Source organism: Hyaena hyaena, unplaced genomic scaffold (genome assembly GCF_003009895.1).
Source record: "Hyaena hyaena isolate Hyena2069 unplaced genomic scaffold, ASM300989v1 scaffold_851, whole genome shotgun sequence".
NCBI classification, from domain to species: domain Eukaryota; kingdom Metazoa; phylum Chordata; class Mammalia; order Carnivora; family Hyaenidae; genus Hyaena; species Hyaena hyaena.
The window spans coordinates 38907-57727 of NW_024081483.1; the positions used below are offsets into that span (position 1 = coordinate 38907).

The following is an 18821-nucleotide window of genomic DNA, read 5'->3' on the forward strand; positions in this document are numbered from 1 at the left end:
TTTATAGTGTTAGTCTTAAAACATCCTCACTTAATCTTTAAGGGCCTCCTAATTCTAATATTCCAGAATTTCGTGGAGCTCACATCCACTTCATCTGAGCCCTTCTTGATTTTATAGATTTCAGCTATACATTGCATACCCTCCTGGGTTTTGTTCCATTCCCAAAGCAAGGAGGGTTTTTCATCTGTCTCCAGCACAAAGAATGGCTTAATCAGCAGCCATGGCATGTGGAGAAACTAAGGCCAGAAATCTGTTTGGCTGAAAAGGAAGAAAATCTAAAACTCTGCCCTCTCAAATTTATACTGGATGAACATGTCATCTGCTGGCCAACAGAAAGTCTAGAGGGGATCTTTTGTGCATAGCTCTCAATAGTTATTCTTGAACTTTCTTATGCCCTAGAATCACTTGGGCCATTTGATAAAAGGGCAAAGCCCCAAGCCCCACCCACAGACTCTGATTCGGTGGGTCTGGGGTGGGGCTCAGCTGTGTGCATCTTCACCAAGTACTTCCAGATGATTCTTTGCAGACAGTCTATGGACCATATTTGGAGAAACACTGATATTCAAGGAGACCATTTCAGCTTAGTGACAGGAAAGATTTTCTAACAGTGGTGACCCAAAGAGGGGACAAGCTGCTTCAGGAGGAAGAGCTCCCCTCATTGTAGACATTTAAGCAGCGGCTGATCACTTATTGTCAGGATGTCACAGAGGGGATCGGAAGCATCACATGAGTGCTTGCACGACCTGCCTCTAAGGCCCCCTGCAACTCTGAGTGTGCGTGACTCTATATTCTTCCTTCCTCTCCAGTCAGTGTATGGTGTGACTGAAGAGTCCCAGTCTCAAAGCCCCGTGCACATACCCAGTCAGCCAATCAGGAAAACGACAAAAGATGACATCCGGAAACAGGTGAATGAATTGACTCCCGCACTCCCAGGAGGAGACATGGCCAGTGTGAAAGCCCTTTGAATGCTCACCTCTGAAGGCTGAGTGAGCTTTGAGTTCCTAGAAACCACAGTGGAACCCAGCTGTGGATGACACGAACCTCTGAGTGTGAACAACCGTGGAAGCTCGAGAGGAAAAATTCTCCACCGAAGTCCCCCAGAAGTTAATAGAGAAGGGCATGAAGGAATTGTCCCAATACCTTGGGGCGCTGCTATACTTGGGGTTCCCACAGAATGCTGTGAGGGCTGCAGGGGGGAGGGACTGATGTCACAGAGTCCTTACCATTGTAATGCACTTACAGAGTAAGCCAGCTCAGAGCCACCGACTTTGTTGCTGTGACGCAAAAGGCAAGCTTACAAAGAAAGAAAGCTCAGCTCCTGGGGCCACTGCAGTATTATTTGGTTTCACATTGTCTCCCTTCATGATGAGAAGCTAACCGGTCAACTCGAGTCAGCAGACAACAGCTAATTACATTACTCCTTTCTAGGGTTCACTGGTAATGAAGTAACTTTAGGGTCTACTCTTTACATTATGCTCTACTGGCATCTTTTGGGAAACCCAAAAGAGTGAACTATTAGGTGCCTGCCCTTGACTAGTTTATGTTGCGAGCAGGAGCGTGGCGGGAGAGGAAACAGATGTATGCAAAGTAGCTATTTGATGATTCTAGTCAAGTGCACCAAGCATGTGGGTGTGATGCAGGTGTGAAGGCTGAAATCACCCAAAATTAGTCCAAGTAGATATTTACGGTGCCTGTAAGCATTGCAAAGTTTTGTGGGATGTATATACCACCGCCTTTAAGTTTGCAATCGCTTTGGGGAGTCAAGAGGTAGGCTACAACACAGCACAGGAGAGTACTTGACATAGGCTAAAATTGTGGAGCATGATTCCTGAGTGTGGTGGGAATTTTCAAAAGGGCACATGGCCATTGGAACACAAAGCTGAAGGGCTGGTGAAGGCTGGCCAGAGGAGCTGTTTGGATCTGGATGGAAATACAAGGTTGGGGTTCAGGGGGTTAAGGGGAAAAATTGAATTTGGTCCTAACACCTCTGTTCTATCTTTCCCCAGATTACATTTTTGAATGCACAGATTGACAGACATTGTTTAAAAATGTCCAAAGTGGCTGAAAGGTAGGTTTCCCCTCCATTATATTACTGCTTCCTTCTAATTCAGCAAAGGAGAAATGTCATGGGGGCGTGGCTAACAAGTGTGCACCACGCCAAGAGGCAGACCATAGTCATTTCTTAAACTGACTAGTGAAAAAACCACAGGCTTCGTGCAAATACAGCTAAGACAGCAGACCTCCCTTGAGTGATGTCAAGAAATGCTCAGTTGCGAAAGCTTCTCAGGGGGTGGCCATGGGACCTTGTCAACCTAGGAAGAATGTCCTTAAAAGCTACGTAATGCACTTTTGCCTTCAGACTCTTGATTAATTCAAATGGGATTGCTCCCTTTGCAGCTATAAAACGCCCAGATTCACTTTATAGGGGGAAAGGAATTATGTATGCCCTTTGAGGTGAGGGCCTCGCAAACAGGAGGGGGCCCGGCCGTCTGGAGGCGTTTCACCTCCACACACCATCAGCCACAGAACTGCATCAAATCAACTGTAAAGAAAATATTTGGCACCTCCAGCCTGGCTTCCGCAGGAGCATTTGTGCCGCCCTGGTAGCTGGTTCCACTCCCACTCCGTTTACTCGTGGGAGCCTCCATGTTGTCAACTAAATGGGCTGTTCTTTGAATTCTCAGTGAAGAGGAGAGACACCTGGGGAACCCATCCTGGAATAAATCTGATCAGACAGTCCCAAACTGCACATTTGTTCATCCATATGGTACCATGTAAGCGATGGCCACTGTCTGAGGGATCAAGGGCTTAAGCTGTGGGTCTTAGCATTTATCGGATATCAGAGTAAAGTGGGTCCTTTAAGCCCAGCTCACGCAGGGGTCTGGCTGTGTGTCCACCCTGCTGGCCTTTCTCTGATGGCCCCTGGGGTGGACACCTGCATCTTCTTTCCAGATAAATGACAACAAATTGAGGCTAAGAAAATCCCACTCCCCAAACCAAAACCTGAATGAACACTCTGTCTTCAGGGGGCCAAGGATGTCCCTGGATTTGAGCCTTCATCTCTGATGGCCCCTCGAATCTATTCCAGGACTTCTTGGTGGTGTCGCTATTGACATTTGGGGTGGTCCCGTGCATTTCAGGGCATTTAACAGCATGCCTGACTTCTACCTACTAGATGCCAAAACCCACCAAACAACGGTGACAACAAACTGTCTTCAGACATCACCAGATGTTCCCAGGGCAGGGCCAGGGGGAGGCAAAATCACTCCCGTAAATGTCACTGAGACTCTCGTTTCCTCTAATGCAAGTGCTTTGGAAGGTGGCCGGGGACTGGACCTCAGTTTACACTTAGACACCAGAGCCATGTCTGCAGCTAACTCTGCGGGGCCATGGAGCCACCTCCCCCTCCCCCCACCCCCTGCCCTGCCCTGTCTTAATGCGGGGCTCCCTATGTACCAGGCTTTAAAATTGCTTTTCAGATCTCACTGTGTTTGTCCCAGAGAGTGCCCTTGATGACCTTGACTCCATTGGTGCCACAGCCTGTCAGGGACTCTGAGCTTCTTTGTCTGTGAAAGAGGGACAGGAATGGCTGTCCCTGTGTGCCGGGAGGATCAGCGCTAGTGATGCCTGGCCTTCAAAGGGCTCGTGTGAGAGTTTGTGGTCCAGGGAGAGCATGTGAGGCTGGGGGAAGGGGAGCATCTTGTTGTTCGGGTCCGTGGTTTTGAGCACACAATCCAGGTAGGGAGGAGTTGAGGGTGGGGTTTACCCCAAACCCTAGATCTGGGGAATCAACTGGTGTGTTTTGAATAATCTGCAAGTGGACGGATCAGGTCGCCAAGGATTTGGGGGGAGCCGTGGCCCTGCACGCAGATTGACCTGAGAGCTCCCCGGACAAGGGGCCCCCAGCTGGGTCCGATCTCTGGGGATGTGGGGAAAAGAGCCCGAACCAGTCAGCCTGAAGCCTGAAGGAAGCCCACTGACTCCTGATGGGTTTGCTGGGGCCTGAGGCCATGGGGGGGGGGGGGGGGGGAGACAGTCCAGGTGAGTGGGGAGCCTGGAAGCGCCTCTTGTTTCTTTACTGCAGCCAGGGAGCACCCACCTAGGTGGCATCTCATTATGCCTGAGAGGCTGCCCCCTGGCACCAGAGAGATTATTTCAACCCCCACCCCCACCCCCTCCCATCACTCCCAGCTTGAAGCTCCAGGAGTCTCCGCCCAGCAGAGACTGGATTTTATTCCCAGCAGCAATAACTGGCAACTTTTCAATGTGACACAGGGGTTTTTCATTAGAACCACCAGGAAACTCCCAGATAAAGTGGAGGAGGGAGAGGAGACGGGTGTTAGCAGGAGATAAAGCAGCCTGGAGCCTTGGCCTGTCAGCGGCTCTGCGGGGGTGGGGACAGGGAGGCGGCGGCGCTGGCAGCTGGCCTTGGGCACGTTTGCTCTGCTTGCCAAAGGTGCAGGCTGAGCTGTGTCAGGTGGGCGCACACGTCCCTGCGCGGGTCTGGTTTCCCCGGGCCCTGCTGCAGGTGATGGGTGGTAATTAGCCAGAAGTCGTGAGGCAGAGGACCGGCCCCCTGAGAACAAGGCCGACGCCAGTTTCCGGCCCCCTGTCCCCCGGGTCCCACTGATGGCGGGGAGAGGCGTAAGCACAGGTGATGATCGAGAAGACCCAGTTCTAAAAAATCAGAGGGACGCCTGGATGGCTCAGTCGGTTAAGCATTCGACTCTTGATTTGGACTCAGTCGTGACCTCAGGATGGTGAGATTGAGCCCCAGGTCAGGCTCCTCAGTGGGCATGGAGCCTGCCTGGGACTCTCTCCCTCTCTCACTGCCTGATCCCCCCACCTCGTGCACAAGCATGTGCTGTCTCTCTCTCTCTCTCTCATTCTCTCTGATATATAGATATATATATAAACTTAAGAAAAATAATAATAGGTGCACCTGGGTGGCTCAGTCAGTTAAGCGTCTGACTTTGTCTCGGGTCATGATCTCACGGTTCGTGAGTTCGAGCCCCACGCTGGGCTCTGTGCTGACAACGCAGGGCCAGGAGCCTGCTTCAGATTCTGTATCTCCTTCTCCTTGCCCCTCCCCCATTCACACTCTGTCTCTCTCTCTCTCTCTCTCTCTCTCCTAAATATAAATAAACATTTACAAAAATTTTTTAATAATTAAAAGGTAAGAGTCAGGGATGGGTCACAGGTTATAGCCACATCCAGCTGGGAAGGGATGAGGAAACTGCCTACTGAAGGAGCAGGGCAGAACAATTTAGGGGATGGGTGTGGAGCCTGCCATCGGGGTCAGAATCCTGCCTCTGCCATTTTCTCACTATGTGACCTCAGGCAACTTGTTTCAGCTCTCTGTGCCTCTGTTCTACTTTTTGAAAGGAGAGAGAGCAGTAGCACTTAGCTTATAGGGCAAATGAGTTCATTTATGACCTGAGCTTCGTCCGGTCCTTGACACTTAGTCCATATGCAGTGAATATGAACCATTATTATTATTATCATTATTATTACTATTATTATTTTCTCCTGTGGTGCCTTGGAAAGAAGCAGAATTCAAGTATGCAAGGTAGAATGAACTGGGCTTATGGTGTTCAAAGGAAGCAACAAAGGGCAAGCCAAGGAGTGAAGCTGGTCCGGCAGCTTTGAGCTAATGCAGCTCTGCCACTTGGTCTCCTTTTCGGTCTGCTCCACAGAGAGCCCTGCAGGCTGCCTCCCAAGACTGGCCCTGCAGACCACAGTCTGTGTGTCTGTCCTCGGCTGGCTTCTCTGGCACCACTAATCTGGCACCTGGGAGGAAGGAAGGGCCATACGGGAAGAGTTTGGCTCTCCTGCACAGATCTTCTTGGGTCATCCCAGTTTCAACTGTGACTATTTCGTTTGTCACCATGAGTAGTTAAATGCCAACATCATGGCAGACAGAATCCGTTTCCTGCCATAGGCTTCCTTTTGCAAGGGAAGCAATACAAACACCTGTTTGAGATGTTACCTGACTCTTGCTCTAGATAGTATGTATGGTCCCCACGCCAGATAAAGAACGTTTGACACCTTAAGCTTTTTTTGTTAATTATCTTTTTTATTTTTATTTTTTATTTTTTAAGTAGGCTCCACACCCAGGGCGGAGCCAACGTGGGGCTTGAACTCATGACTCTGAGATCAAGACCTTAGTTGAGATCAAGAGTCAGATGCTTAACCAACTAAGCCACCAAGGCACTCTATAGTAACTATTTTAAACAAGAATCTTTCTTTTTTTAAAAATTGTTTAATGTTTTTTATTTATTTCTGAGAGAGAGAGAGAGACAGCATGAGCGAGGGAGGGTCAGAGAGAGAGACACAGAATCCAAAGCAGGCTCCAGGCTCTGAGCTAGCTGTCAGCACAGAGCCCAACGCGGGGCTCGAACCCACGAACCGTGAGATCATGACCTGAGCCAAAGTCGCACGCTTAACTGACTGAGCCACCCAGGCACCCCAACAAGAATCTTTCTTAAAAATTATTATGCATTTGCACTGGGATACTGGGGCGCCTGGGTGGCTCAGTTGGTTAAACATCCGACTTTGGCTCAGGTCACGATCTCGCGGTTCGTGGATTCGAGCCCCCTTATCCGGCTCTGTGCTGACAGCTCAGAGCCTGGAGCCTGCTTTGGATTCTGAGTCTCCCTCTGTCTCTGCCCTTTCCCTACTCACACTCTCTCTCTTTCTCCTCCCCCCTCAAAATTAAATAAAACATTAAAAGAAAGGACACTATATTTCAGTAAATTTTCCTGATTACTTCTATACTGTGATTTAAAACCACCAGCGGTCAAGGTCTTAGGAAGTGCAACCAAGTGCTCTCCTTTTTCTAAACAGCCCCAGTCCATTGCATCCTTTGAGCCTCTGTTTCTACTTTTTAGTTGTTGATTTGTTTTCTTGTTCCCAGTCAACAAACTGTAGCAGACCAAGTTGTTTCAGTCAGAGTCGCTGAGTCACAACCAACCTCAAAACCTAATGGCTTCAGACAGCAGTCATTTACCACTGCTCATGTGTTCATGTCCTAGCTGGCCCCATTGGGCTTGTTTTGTGTCCGTGTGCAGTGTGGATGGGGAGGCAGCTCTGTGATCTAGCTGGGCTCACAGGTGTTTGGCTTCAGCTGGTTTAGGATGACCTCAGCTGGGATGACTGGGTTCTCCTTCACAGGATCTCTCATCCTCCAGCTAGTTTGACCTTGTTCACATGGGAATAGCAGGATTCTGAGAGAAAGAGAGAGAGAGAGAGACGGCGGGGCGGGGGGGGGGGGGGAGCAGAAGCAAGCAAAGCCTCTTGAGGCTGGGAACTGGCACTGTGTCACCTCTGCTGTATTTTACTGGCTAACACATGTCACGAGCCCAGACCAAATTCAAGGGCTGGAGAGACTCTTTATTTTTTTATTTTATTTTTTTAATATATTTTTAAATTTATTTCTAGGAGAGAAGGAGAGAGAGACAGCGTGAGCAGGGGAGGGTCAGAGAGAGAGGGAGACACAGACTCCAAAATAGGCTCCAGGCTCTGAGCTGGCAGTTAGCACAGAGCCCGACGCGGGGCTCGAACCCACGAACTGCGAGATCATGACCCAAGCGAAAGTCGGACGCTTAACCGACTAAGCCAGCCAGGCGCCCCGAGACTCTTTTTAAATTGATCTACCATACCAGGAAATCAAACGACCAAGCTCCTTAGCCTTTATTCTAAAGCAAGAGTGAAGAATCTTTTCTGAGAGATGAGCTCTCTCAAATTCAGATGACGAGCCTCGAGGAATAGAGTTTGTGTCATTGTAGACTCCGCTCAGAGCCCCTTTGGGTCACATATCTCACCTATGATCCCTCAATACTTGAAGGTGCCAAGTAAATGAGGTCTTACTGCCCTTTGCCAGAATCCTCAAGGAAGCCCCTCCTGTATTCACCCAAGCCTTACAGCACTTGACAAAACAACTTGGGAATGAAAAATTCCATACATTTTAACTCCAAGTTGTCTGAAAAGTCTCTGTGTCCCCAGAGACTTCCCCTCACTCACAGTGGCACTGATCTTGACCAGGTAGTGTGGGAGCCACACCACCCTGCCCCACACAGAGAGATCGACTTGTCTCCTCTTGTATCTGCTTGTGTGCTTGGCTATCCTGACCCTTTCCCTGAGAGCCATTCGTGCATCACAGCTGACTGCTGAATTGATTTTCTACCAGCATCTTGCTTGCCCATCTCGGGATCGCGGCTGCTCTCTGAAATTGGATGCTGGTTTCTTCTCTGCCTCCCGACCCTCCATGATAATGAAATGTAATTAACAAAATGAGATAAGACAGCAAGGGGCAGGATACCCTAAGGGGTTTTAAAGCCCTGCTAGGATGATGGAAGTCCATGAACTTAATGTCTAGTGACTGTTGTCAGGGAAGGAAAAAAGGAACCAAGGGGTCATTACAACTTTACTTTTGTGTGATTCCAGTCACCCTGCGATCCTTGCTTTTCCCTTCTCCCAGCCCATCTTAGGTGACAGGGAAAAAAAGATCAGAGGTAACATGATCACCAGGGCGATTATATCCAGACCGAGATCTAGAAGGGCTGAGATCCCTGGCCTGGCATATTCTCATCCCTCTGAGGGGCTAAATTCACCTTCACATCCCTTCACTCATTCCCAGTTTCTCCCTGGAATGTGTTTTCTCTTGGTGACCCGCAGTTTAGGAGTTCTTTATATTCTCTCTTTTCCTCACTCTCTCTAAGGTGAGAAAAGTGGATGAATGAAAGTGGATGGATGGATGGATGGATGGATGAATGAATGAATGAATGAATGAATGAATAGGAGCCAAACATTCTTCTTCCCTCTCTGCAGTTCTGCTTGACATTTCCTTTCCCTCTCTAACCCTCTCTTCCTGTCCTGGTTCTCTTTAGTGCCTCACGTCTAGAAAACAGCACACAAAGTTCAAGAGGATGCAAACATACTCTCCTATTCACCTTTTCCATATTCGGTTTCCAGGTTTCTCCCCAGTTAGAGGCCTGATCCCCTAATGAGTGCTGTCATGCACTTGTATTGTATTTCTAAAATAGGAATAATGGTCACAGGCCCATATAATGCTTTCCACTCCGTGCCTTGTTGTCTCAGAGCTGCTGGCCATCCCTCGCTGCCCGCCTCCCTGGACTCTGTGGGCCTGTCTTCTCTCCCACCTACTCCGTGAACCACACTCCATATGTGTGCATCATTCTAGGGACCCCTTCCAGGAACCCCTCAACCCATCACAGATGCCATCTTTTCTTCCTCCAGCTCACCTTAATTTTTTTATTATATTCTATACAATATATAGCAAAATTATGTCTTTACTTTTTGTTAAGGGAGAAAGGATGAATTCTAAAACTTTTTCTCAGATTTTTTTAAGTGGTTGGACTAAAAGTTTTCTAAATTTGCTTTTGTTATTTCTCTCCTCTCTAGTTTTATCAAAAGTAGAACCTAATTAGCAATCATTAATAACAGCCTGATATATAGATATATATGTATATATATACATATACACAAACACAGTTGACCCCTTGAGCAACATGAGTGAGTTTGTCCTCCACTTATGCATGGATTTTTTTTCCAATAAATGTAGTACAGTACTGTCAATGTATTTTCTCATCCTTATGATTTTCTTAATAACATTTTCTTTTCTGGAGCACCTGGGTGGCTCAGTCAGTTGAGTGTTCAACTCTTGACCTCATAGTTCATAGGATCGACCCCCACCTCAGGCTCTGCACTGATGGTGCAGAGCCTACTTAGGATTATCTCTCTTCCTCTCTCTCTCTGCTCCTCCCCTACTCACTGTCTCTCTCTCTCTCTCTCAAAATTAATATTTTTAAAAAAAAATAACATTTTCTTTCCTCTAGCTTACTTTTTTTAAATAGTACAGTACATAATACATATAACATACAAAATATGCATTGTTTATGTTATTAGTGAGGCTTTGGTCAATAGTAGGCTATTAAAAGTTATTTTGAGGGAGTCAAGAATTGTATAGGTTTTTTATTGCACAGGGGTATAATGCTCCTAACCCTCATGTTATTCAAGAGTCAGCTGTAATATATAGAACATATGTATGTCATATATATAAGCCCCCCATACACACACACACACACACACACACACACACACATGTATATGGAAGAACTATGGTTGGTTAAAGTAGTTAGAAGCCATGACTTTGCTATTAGGTCAGTGTGAGCATCATCCTGTGATCCAGGGAGCTGTTCACTATTTCATAGCACTAGTAGGTGCTGAATAATATTGACTAATGACTGACCATGGGCTCTACCCTTGGCAGCTGGATGGTGAATTTCTGCTGCTTTCTACAAGGAAATGGAAAGGAATATGGGGATTAATTGGCCAGCCCCATACCCCACCCAAGAACTAGTTCAAAGCACCTGATGATGGTGGATAGCACGTTTGCTAATGGCTAGTGTGTCAGCATCTTCTAATGATGTGAGAATTTGGCATTTGAAAATAACAACACCATATACTAATCACAAGGAGGCAGAGATACGGGCACAAAGATATTAAGATGGCTCAATGAGAAATATTTGTCTCAATGGACTTCCCTCTGGATTTCCTGTGTTTATTTTATTTTTTCCATTTCCTCCTGTATGAGTCAGCTCAGATAGCTGTAACAAAATACCACAGACTGGGTGATATAGGCAACAGACATTTATTTTCTCACAGTTCTAGACGTTGGAAGTCTATGGTCAAGGTGCCAGCAAGACTGGTTTCTGGTGGAGCCTCTCTTCCTGGCTGTAGACAGCCTCCTCCTTGCTGTGTCCTCACATGGTCTTTCCTGTGTGTGCATGCAGAGGAGAGAGAGCCCTGGTGTCTCTTCCTCTTTAGGAAGAAAGTCCTATCAAATCAGGGCCCCACCCCATGACCTTAACCTTAATTACTTCCTTAAAGATCATGTCTTCAAAACAGTCACCTTGCAGGGTTAAAGCTTTAACATATGAAACTGGGGGCGTGGGACACAATGTAGTCTGTGACACCTCCCAATTCTACTTTGGTGCCATCCACACCCAGCGATCTGTGGTCATCGTTGCCTGTGTGCTGTTATGTGCCAGCTGTCTGCAAAGCTCTTTCCGTGCCTCTATGTTCTCTCTCTGCTTCTCCTGTCCTAGCTCAAATCTTCCTGTAGTCACTGATACTGACTTTGGACCCAAATAGTACTTTGTACCAACCACTGCTACCTCCCTCATTGCCTGCTTGACCATTTCATCGTCTTCGTGTGTCTCCATGAGACTCTGGTATCTTGTCTCTGTGCTGCAAGGAAATGCATGTTCTGGGGGAGAGGAAGCCTCTCTGGCTAATGCTACAAAGGGCTGCCTCCATGAACTCCCCTTTCACATTCCCATCACCTTCATCCTATTTTCGGTTGCACTGCTCTGTTGCCAGGCAATAGAACCCCAGCTTGAACCCAGGTCAGCTAAAAGGAGCAGGTAGGTGCTGACCCACAGAACATGAGGAGGAGCTGCAGAGGTGAACTCTGGGAAGGCCAGCAGTGCTATTAGGCACAAGAGTGGCTGGAGCCAGGGCCTTGAGCACTCCTGAGACTCCTTCTTCATCTCTTGTCCTATTCCACTTCCCATATTAGCCTCCTTCTCTTCCATCACAGACATGTGTTAAGAAATGGCACTGCTCAACATGGGGACTGAATCCACAAACCATGAGATCATGACCTGAGCTGAAGTCAGACGCTTTACCCACTGAGCCACCCAGGCTCCCCTATGTTGGGATTTAAAGGGTGGTTTCAACATATGCATTCTCTGCACAGGGCTCAAACTCATTTGCATGTGTTCTATATGTAGGTAACTGTTGTAGTATCCTTACAGAGATGGTACTGCCAACCTAAAGTCACTAAGGCATGTTTCTAGAGGTCTTAGAGTTGTGCTCTCCAAATAAGGGTAGGTTCCTACTATTTAACCCACATACCATCCCTTTGCTCTCCCTGTGATCACAGGGCATGACACCAGGTGGTTCAAATGAAGATTGAATGTCTGGCCTTGGGCTCAAGGATCTGCTCTAACTGAGCTAACTAACTACTTGATCAAGTATAATCTCTCTCTGAAGGATTTCCAATAAGTTTTGGAATACAGGGTAGAGGAAGAAATAGGAATGGCTTAATGGTCTCATTTGAATGGTGAAGTTCTGAAATGTGGGTTTGCATTTAGGGAAGAGGGTCACTTAGAACTCTAGCCAAGGAAAAGGGAGATAAATGCCTGATGTACTTCACCCACACACTTGACATTTGCACTGGGATTTGGAGCTCAGATTCTAGGTAATAATAAATCATTACTGTGTTTTTCTTTCTTTTGTTTTGTCTTGCATCTAGCTATCTCTAAGGGACCTTATGGAGAGAAAGGGTAGCTAAGGCAGAGTTTGGGTAGTTCACCAGGTCCTCTAACTGTATACCTTCTTAATAGTATCTGCATGTTAACACAACACTCTCTAATAGGAGCCTATACCATAGTTGTGGACCAGAGACAGCAAAACTGACTTGTCTGAGGTCCTTCCTTGTTACTGGTATTTTTTGTCTGTCCCTTATTAATTTTCTCCTTCAATTCCTCCAGATCTTTTGGTTCCAGATTTCCTGGATTTTAGGCTTCCAGTCCTCCTTTTCCTCTGTGTGTCTTCATTTTGCTGCTTCTTATCTATTTACCTGGATTCTGCCCCTTGCTTGGTCCTGACCTTTGTTCTTTGCATGCCCTGACTCTAGCCTTTCTACTCACATGTGACATATAGCCTTATTCATGCCTTCAGTATCTGAGTTCACCACTACTCTGAATGGACTAGCAGCTCTTAGACCTGTGACTTTGCTTAGCCTGTGCTTCTCTGGCTAAGTTCAATGATCAATCCATGCCCCACGTCGAGCTCTGTGCTGACAGTGAGAGAGGCCTGCTTCGGATTCTCTGTCTCTCTCACTCTTTCTGCCCCTCCCCCATTCTCTCACTCTCAAAAATAAATAAACATGTTTTTGAAAAGAAATGCAAGTATTTAAAAAAAAAATCCCAACGTGAAAAAAAGAAAGATAGAAAGAAAGAAAGAAAGAAAGAAAGAAAGAAAGAAAGAAAGAAAGAAAGAAACAGCACTGCCTCCAGCCTCTGAACTTTGTAACTGCAGTTAGAGTTAGAAAAAAAAAAAAAAAGCTAGAGAAGGATTAACCCACCTTTGGTCAGTAAAGTTTCCATTGCTGGACAGATCAACCGTAGCCAGGAGCAGGGCCTGTTAGTACATGGAAACCCATGTTGGGGTGCAGTTTCGAGGAGTCTGAGTAGAACTGAGCAAGACCCCAGAGATGTCTTCTGTGCTAGTTCGCCCAATTCTGGAGGGCTTCTCACCACCCTGGATTCCTAGCGGCTTCACTCACACCCCACGAGACATAGCACCAGAGTCAACACAACCAAGTACACTCACTGTGTTCCTAGAAGACACTTCTGCCTCCATTTGTACCTCTTTTCACACCTGGGAAATGGCATTGCATGGCCTACATGCAGATCCTAAGGCCTTTTATTCTCTCTGCCTGAAGCTTAGGTCTTATCCTATGTAGGCAACGCTTTGTTTCTTTCTGCTGTATCTCACTTTGGAAGCATTAGCTCCTAAGCATAAGGCACGCCCAGCCCAGATGAGAGGCAGCAGGGACCAGACCAGCAGTGCTTGCTCACACTCCACTCCGTGTGCTGTTTCTGGCTAGTCTCATGGTGTTGAGAAGCACAGGGAAGAGGCCTCTTCCGACTCTTCCTGGTATGGGGTGTTCTTTCACCTACTGTCTGTCGTCTGCCACCCCAGTGATGGAGTTAACCCTCTTTGCCACTAAGAGCCAAAGCTACTCATGGGAACCCCCAAGAGAAGGCACTTTGCTGTCTCCTGTCTCCCATGCAGCAATGGTGGCAAACAGGACAAACAAGCGAGTGTAAATTCATGAACACGGAGTTTATGTGCATAGGTTGTAACAATGACAGTGCAATAGAACATGTTGGTGCCATTTCTAAAAAGTCCATGCTAGCCTTCTATACACCGCTGACCTACCACCACACCTTCTGTTAAATGACTTCATTCTCTATCTTCTGCACAAGTTCCTCTCAAATTACACCTGTGGAAGACAGAATAAGGGTCCCTCAAAGGTGTCCGTGTCCTAATCCCCAGAACCTGTAAATACATTAGGTTGCAAAGGGGGATTGCGTTTGCAGATGGAATTAAGGTTACTAGTCAGTTGACCTAACATAGGGGGTTACCCTGGATTATCCAGGTGGGCCCAGTGTAACCCAGGGTAATAACCCTTGTTGTAGACAAGGGAAGCAAAAGGGTCAGTGTCAGAGTGACACAGTATGAGCCAGCCCTGGGCAGGTATTGCTGAATTTGAAGAGGGAAGGGGACCAGACACCAAGGAATGGGGACACCACTCCCAGGGGGAAAAGGCAAGGAAACGGGTTCTTCCCTCAAGCTCTACAAGGAACATAGTCCTGCTGACACCTTGATTTTAGCCCAGCAATGTCCATTTCAGGCTTCTGATCTTTGTATAAGATAATACATTTGTGCTTTATTTTTAGTTTTTAGTTTATTTATTTTGAGAGAGAAGGCATGAGTGTGGGGAGAAGCAGAGAGAGAGGGAGGTAGAAAGAATCCCCAGGAGGCTTCGCGCTGTCAGCACAGAGCCTGACGTGGGGCTCAATCTCACAAACCTTGAGACCATGACCTGAGCACAAATCAGCAGTCAGACACTCAATTGACTGAGCCACCCAGAAACCCACATTTGTGCTTTTTTAAGCCATTAAGTACGTAGCAGTTACAGCAGCTGTTAGAAATTAATATACCATCCAATCTCTTCCTTTCTCTTAGAATCTCAAGATCTTCCTTTCTAAAATATCTTCAAAAATTTCTAAGTCTTTCACTGATCAGAAGGTCCTAGTTGAACCCTGTATAATTCTTTCTAATTCTGATGATTCAGTCAGTACATCCCACTTCTACCAGTAAAATGCAACATTTAAAATGCCCATGACCAGTTTTTACTGGTTTCTTTACAAAGCTTCTGACCAATTTCATTTATACTATACTTTAACAAAATCGCCATTCCTCTTCTTTTTTTTTTTTTTAAATATTTTTTATTTATTTCTGAGAGAGAGAGAGAGAGAGAGAAACAGCGTGAACAGGGGAGGGTCAGAGAGAGAGGGAGACACAGAATCGGAAGCAGGCTCTAGGCTCTGAGCTAGCTGTCAGCACAGAGCCCGACGCGGGGCTCGAACCCACAAACCATGTGATCATGACGTGAGCCAAAGTCGGACGCCTAACCGACTGAGCCACCCAGGCGCCCCACGCCATTCCTCTTCTAATACAACAAATTTCCCTGCTGGCCAGTGCTGCCCATCGCTGGGGCTGGGGGACTGATTAGTGATCATACTGATCTGAGCTCTTCTGCTTTGGCACAGATTGTCCAGGCGTTTCTGTAGGAAGTTCTTACCCCTCTGTTCTTGTGTTCTTCCATGTATATCCAGGGTCCTGTCCAAACCCTGTGTTTTGAGAAGGCACAATGTGGGAATAGGCCATGAGACAACTTCATTTACACTTTTTTTAAAAAAAAATGTTTAATTTTGAAAGAGAGAGAATGAAAGTGTGTGAGCAGGGGAGGGCGAGGGGGAGGACGTGGGATCTGAATTGGGCTCCATGCTGACAGCAGAGACCCTGATGCAGGATTCGACCTCATGAACCATGAGGTATGACCTAAGCTGAAGTCGGATGCTTAACCCACTGAGCCACCCAGGTGCCCCCAGCTTCACTGACAATTAATTCCTGTTACATAGTCGTGTCTTGTGCTCTTGAGTGGTTACAAATCCCTCCTTGGGCTCTTAACCACTTCTCTTGAATCAACATCACCATTATATCTCACCCCTCTCCTCCATGCTCTGAAGATATCCCCGAATCTCTCTAAAAGACACCTGGCTGTGAGCCTGTGTTTCATTACAGCTCGCATCCTTCTGGCTGCTCTCTGGCCTCGTGAGGTCCTGCTGCCTCAGGCCGGTCAGTGGACAGCTGTCCTTATTGCTTTCCTGCAGTAAAAGGCCGCCCACAGGCAGGCTCCCCGAGTGCCTAGGTCCTCAGAATTCTCACCCAGCCTCTCCTGAGCTTCCCCCACTTCCCCTTGCCCCAGACACTCCTGCTGGGCACCATCTGGGAACTTGGGTGTGACATAGCCCGTTAGACCTGCCTTCGCAGGTGATAGGTGTGGCCATGTGGAAGGTCTAGTAAAACAAGCTGGAGAGGCGGCTGGTAAAACCTCCAGCCTGTCTCACAGAAATCTGAGCAAGAGTAAGGACGGGAGGGGAGGAAATTTTGTTTTTCCATCCCTATGTTACTAGAGGGAAATCCGTTTCTGGTTTAAAAATAAAATCCCCCGCTTGAAAATAAACTATTTGTAAAAAAAAAAAAAAAAAAAAATAGACAAACATTTAAAAATTTTTTAAAAAATAATAAAATAAAATGTAAATCCAAAAAAATAAAAAAATAAAAAATAAAAATAAAATCCTCCATAACTTGTAATTAACTATTTAGAAGACACCCCCCCCACCCACCCCCAACCACCACCTTTGCCTTGGGCTGCTCAAGTATAAGTCTTTGATTTTAGATCAGGGCCACCAGACACCGGGGACATTGAAAAGCCCAGGGAGCAGACATGCTGGGAGGGCAAAGGGGTCACTGCTGAAGAGAGCCCCATGGACCACACCCACCATCGCAAATTTTGAGAATGCTGTGGATGCCCAAAAATGTCATAATCAGGAAAGCCCCCAACGCCTCATCATGACTCAGACACATCTCACGTGGACCGTCGTCCTTCAAACAGGATTAAGGTTACCAGCTGCCGGTTTGTTTTTGTGCCAATCTGAGCGAAGGAGGCAGGTGGTCAAGTGTGCCCTTTCCGTTCCCATGCCTAGATTCCTTCATGTTCCCTGCAGTAGGTTGAATAGTAGCCCCCAAAAGGGTATGTCCAAGTCCTCATCCATGGAGCCCGTGAATGTGACTTATCTGGGAAGAGCCTTTGCAAATCTAAATTAAGGATCTGGAGATGAAATCATCCTGGGTTATCCGGGTGGTCCCTAAATCCAATGACAGACATGTAAGCAAGAGAAGGGGAGAAGACCCAGACACCGAGGAAAAGTCACATGAGGACAGAGGCAGAGATGGAAGTTGGACATCCACAAGCCAAGGACTGCCTGGAGCCACTGGAAGAGGCAAGGAAGGATTCCTCCTCTTGAGCCTCCAGAGGGAGCATAGACTTGCTGATACCTTGAGTGAAGACTTCCAAACTCCAGAAGTAAGAAAGACTTCTGTCATTTCAAGCCAGCAAGCTTGTGGTATTTTGTTACAACAGCCCCAGGAAACTAATATGTACCTTAACATGCAACCCATTTCTTTCAGAAAGAAAGGAATTAGTGCACATGGCAAAGGGACAACTCCCTGTGGAGCTGTGACAGCACCGACTTGTAGCGTGACCCTTCCTGCCACAGTGCTGCCCTAGAGCCTTAGGATGCTACCAAGCTCTTACGGATGAAGCCTTGCCTGGGCACTTTGTGAGGGGATAGGAAATCTGTGGTCATGTCTAAAACCAAGAGTATCACAGTCTCCTTCATTTTGATTGGATGGTTAAAATGTGTGTCCTGAGCCCCTCACAAAATCAAAAGTTAAGATGTGGTGCTTCTCACACTTCACCATGCATATGAGTCACCTGGGGAATCTGATTCATATGCAAGTTTTGACTGGGTGGGTCTTAAGTGGGGGGGTGGGGAGAGCCTGAGATTCTTCATTTCTTGCAAGCTCTCAGGTGATAACTGTGCTGCTGGTTTGTGGACCACACTTGGTAATGAAATGTAGCTGCTGGCTAATTTCTTCACACTGTCAGCAGTAATGGGCCATGCTTGCCCTCTGCAATTCAGTAGTAAGCATGTGGCTCTGAATTTATCATTGCAGGAGAGATTGGTGACACTCAAGTTGGCAGTGCTTAGGGAAAAGCGTTATCATGGATCGATAACCATAAAAATATTCATAATTTCCGGCTTCATAATTCTACTTATAGATGTTAATTCTAAATAAATAACCCAAAAGATGGAAAACTTATGTGAACAATGGTGTTCTACTACAGCAGTATGTATGCTAAAAAAATGTTTTAATCTTTGTCTAATATAAAGGAAATGATTACATAAATTATAAAGTCACAAAAGACAACGTTACGGACGTACGTTTATCTTGTCTCCCTCCTCAAAAGGAACATGTCAGTAAAGGAATAAAAATGATAGGAACTGACAAGGTCAACAAATGAATGGATTAATAGTTTCAACAAATTTTTCCAAGGTAGTCTATGGAATTAGGGCATATTCGCAGGCCTCTGTCTCTATTGTATTTTTTTTTAATTGGGTGGTGAGTACAGGGCGATGGCCTTATAATCTTTATGCTTTTCTGTATTCCTGAAATATTCCATAATTTAATTTAAAAAAAGAAGGTGGTAGGGGACAGAGTGAAGAACATTATAATCTACGTGATAAGAGTCTGAGTATTATAACAAAGTGAGCCAGATTGCCCTACAAAAATCTGGTCTTGGCTCTTGGAGGTACTGGAGACCATGGAAGGAAAAAATGAAGCATGGGACTAATCCAGAGAAATGGGTAAAGTCTGTCTTTGGATCTTTGGATCCCTAGACCCCTGCCCCACTAGGAGACCATCTCTCCCACTTGCTACCACCAGGGAGATGGACAGCTTATTCATCAGCTCAGAATACAGGCATGTCATATCATAAAGGGCCCCCTGAAAACAAGTGAATTATCTACATA

General features: G+C 46.5%; 1 protein-coding gene across 1 annotated transcript in view; it reads left to right on the plus strand.

Moving 5' to 3' along the window:
• RGS6 (regulator of G protein signaling 6) overlaps positions 1-18821 on the plus strand; it is a gene marked incomplete at its 5' end in the record, with an annotated part of 102492 nt that overhangs the window by 17985 nt on the left and 65686 nt on the right. Inside the window, 2 exons of the mRNA XM_039219954.1 lie at positions 807-905; positions 2007-2068. Of these exons, the coding sequence (XP_039075885.1) occupies positions 807-905; positions 2007-2068 (161 nt within the window). The remainder of the gene's footprint in view (positions 1-806; positions 906-2006; positions 2069-18821) is intronic.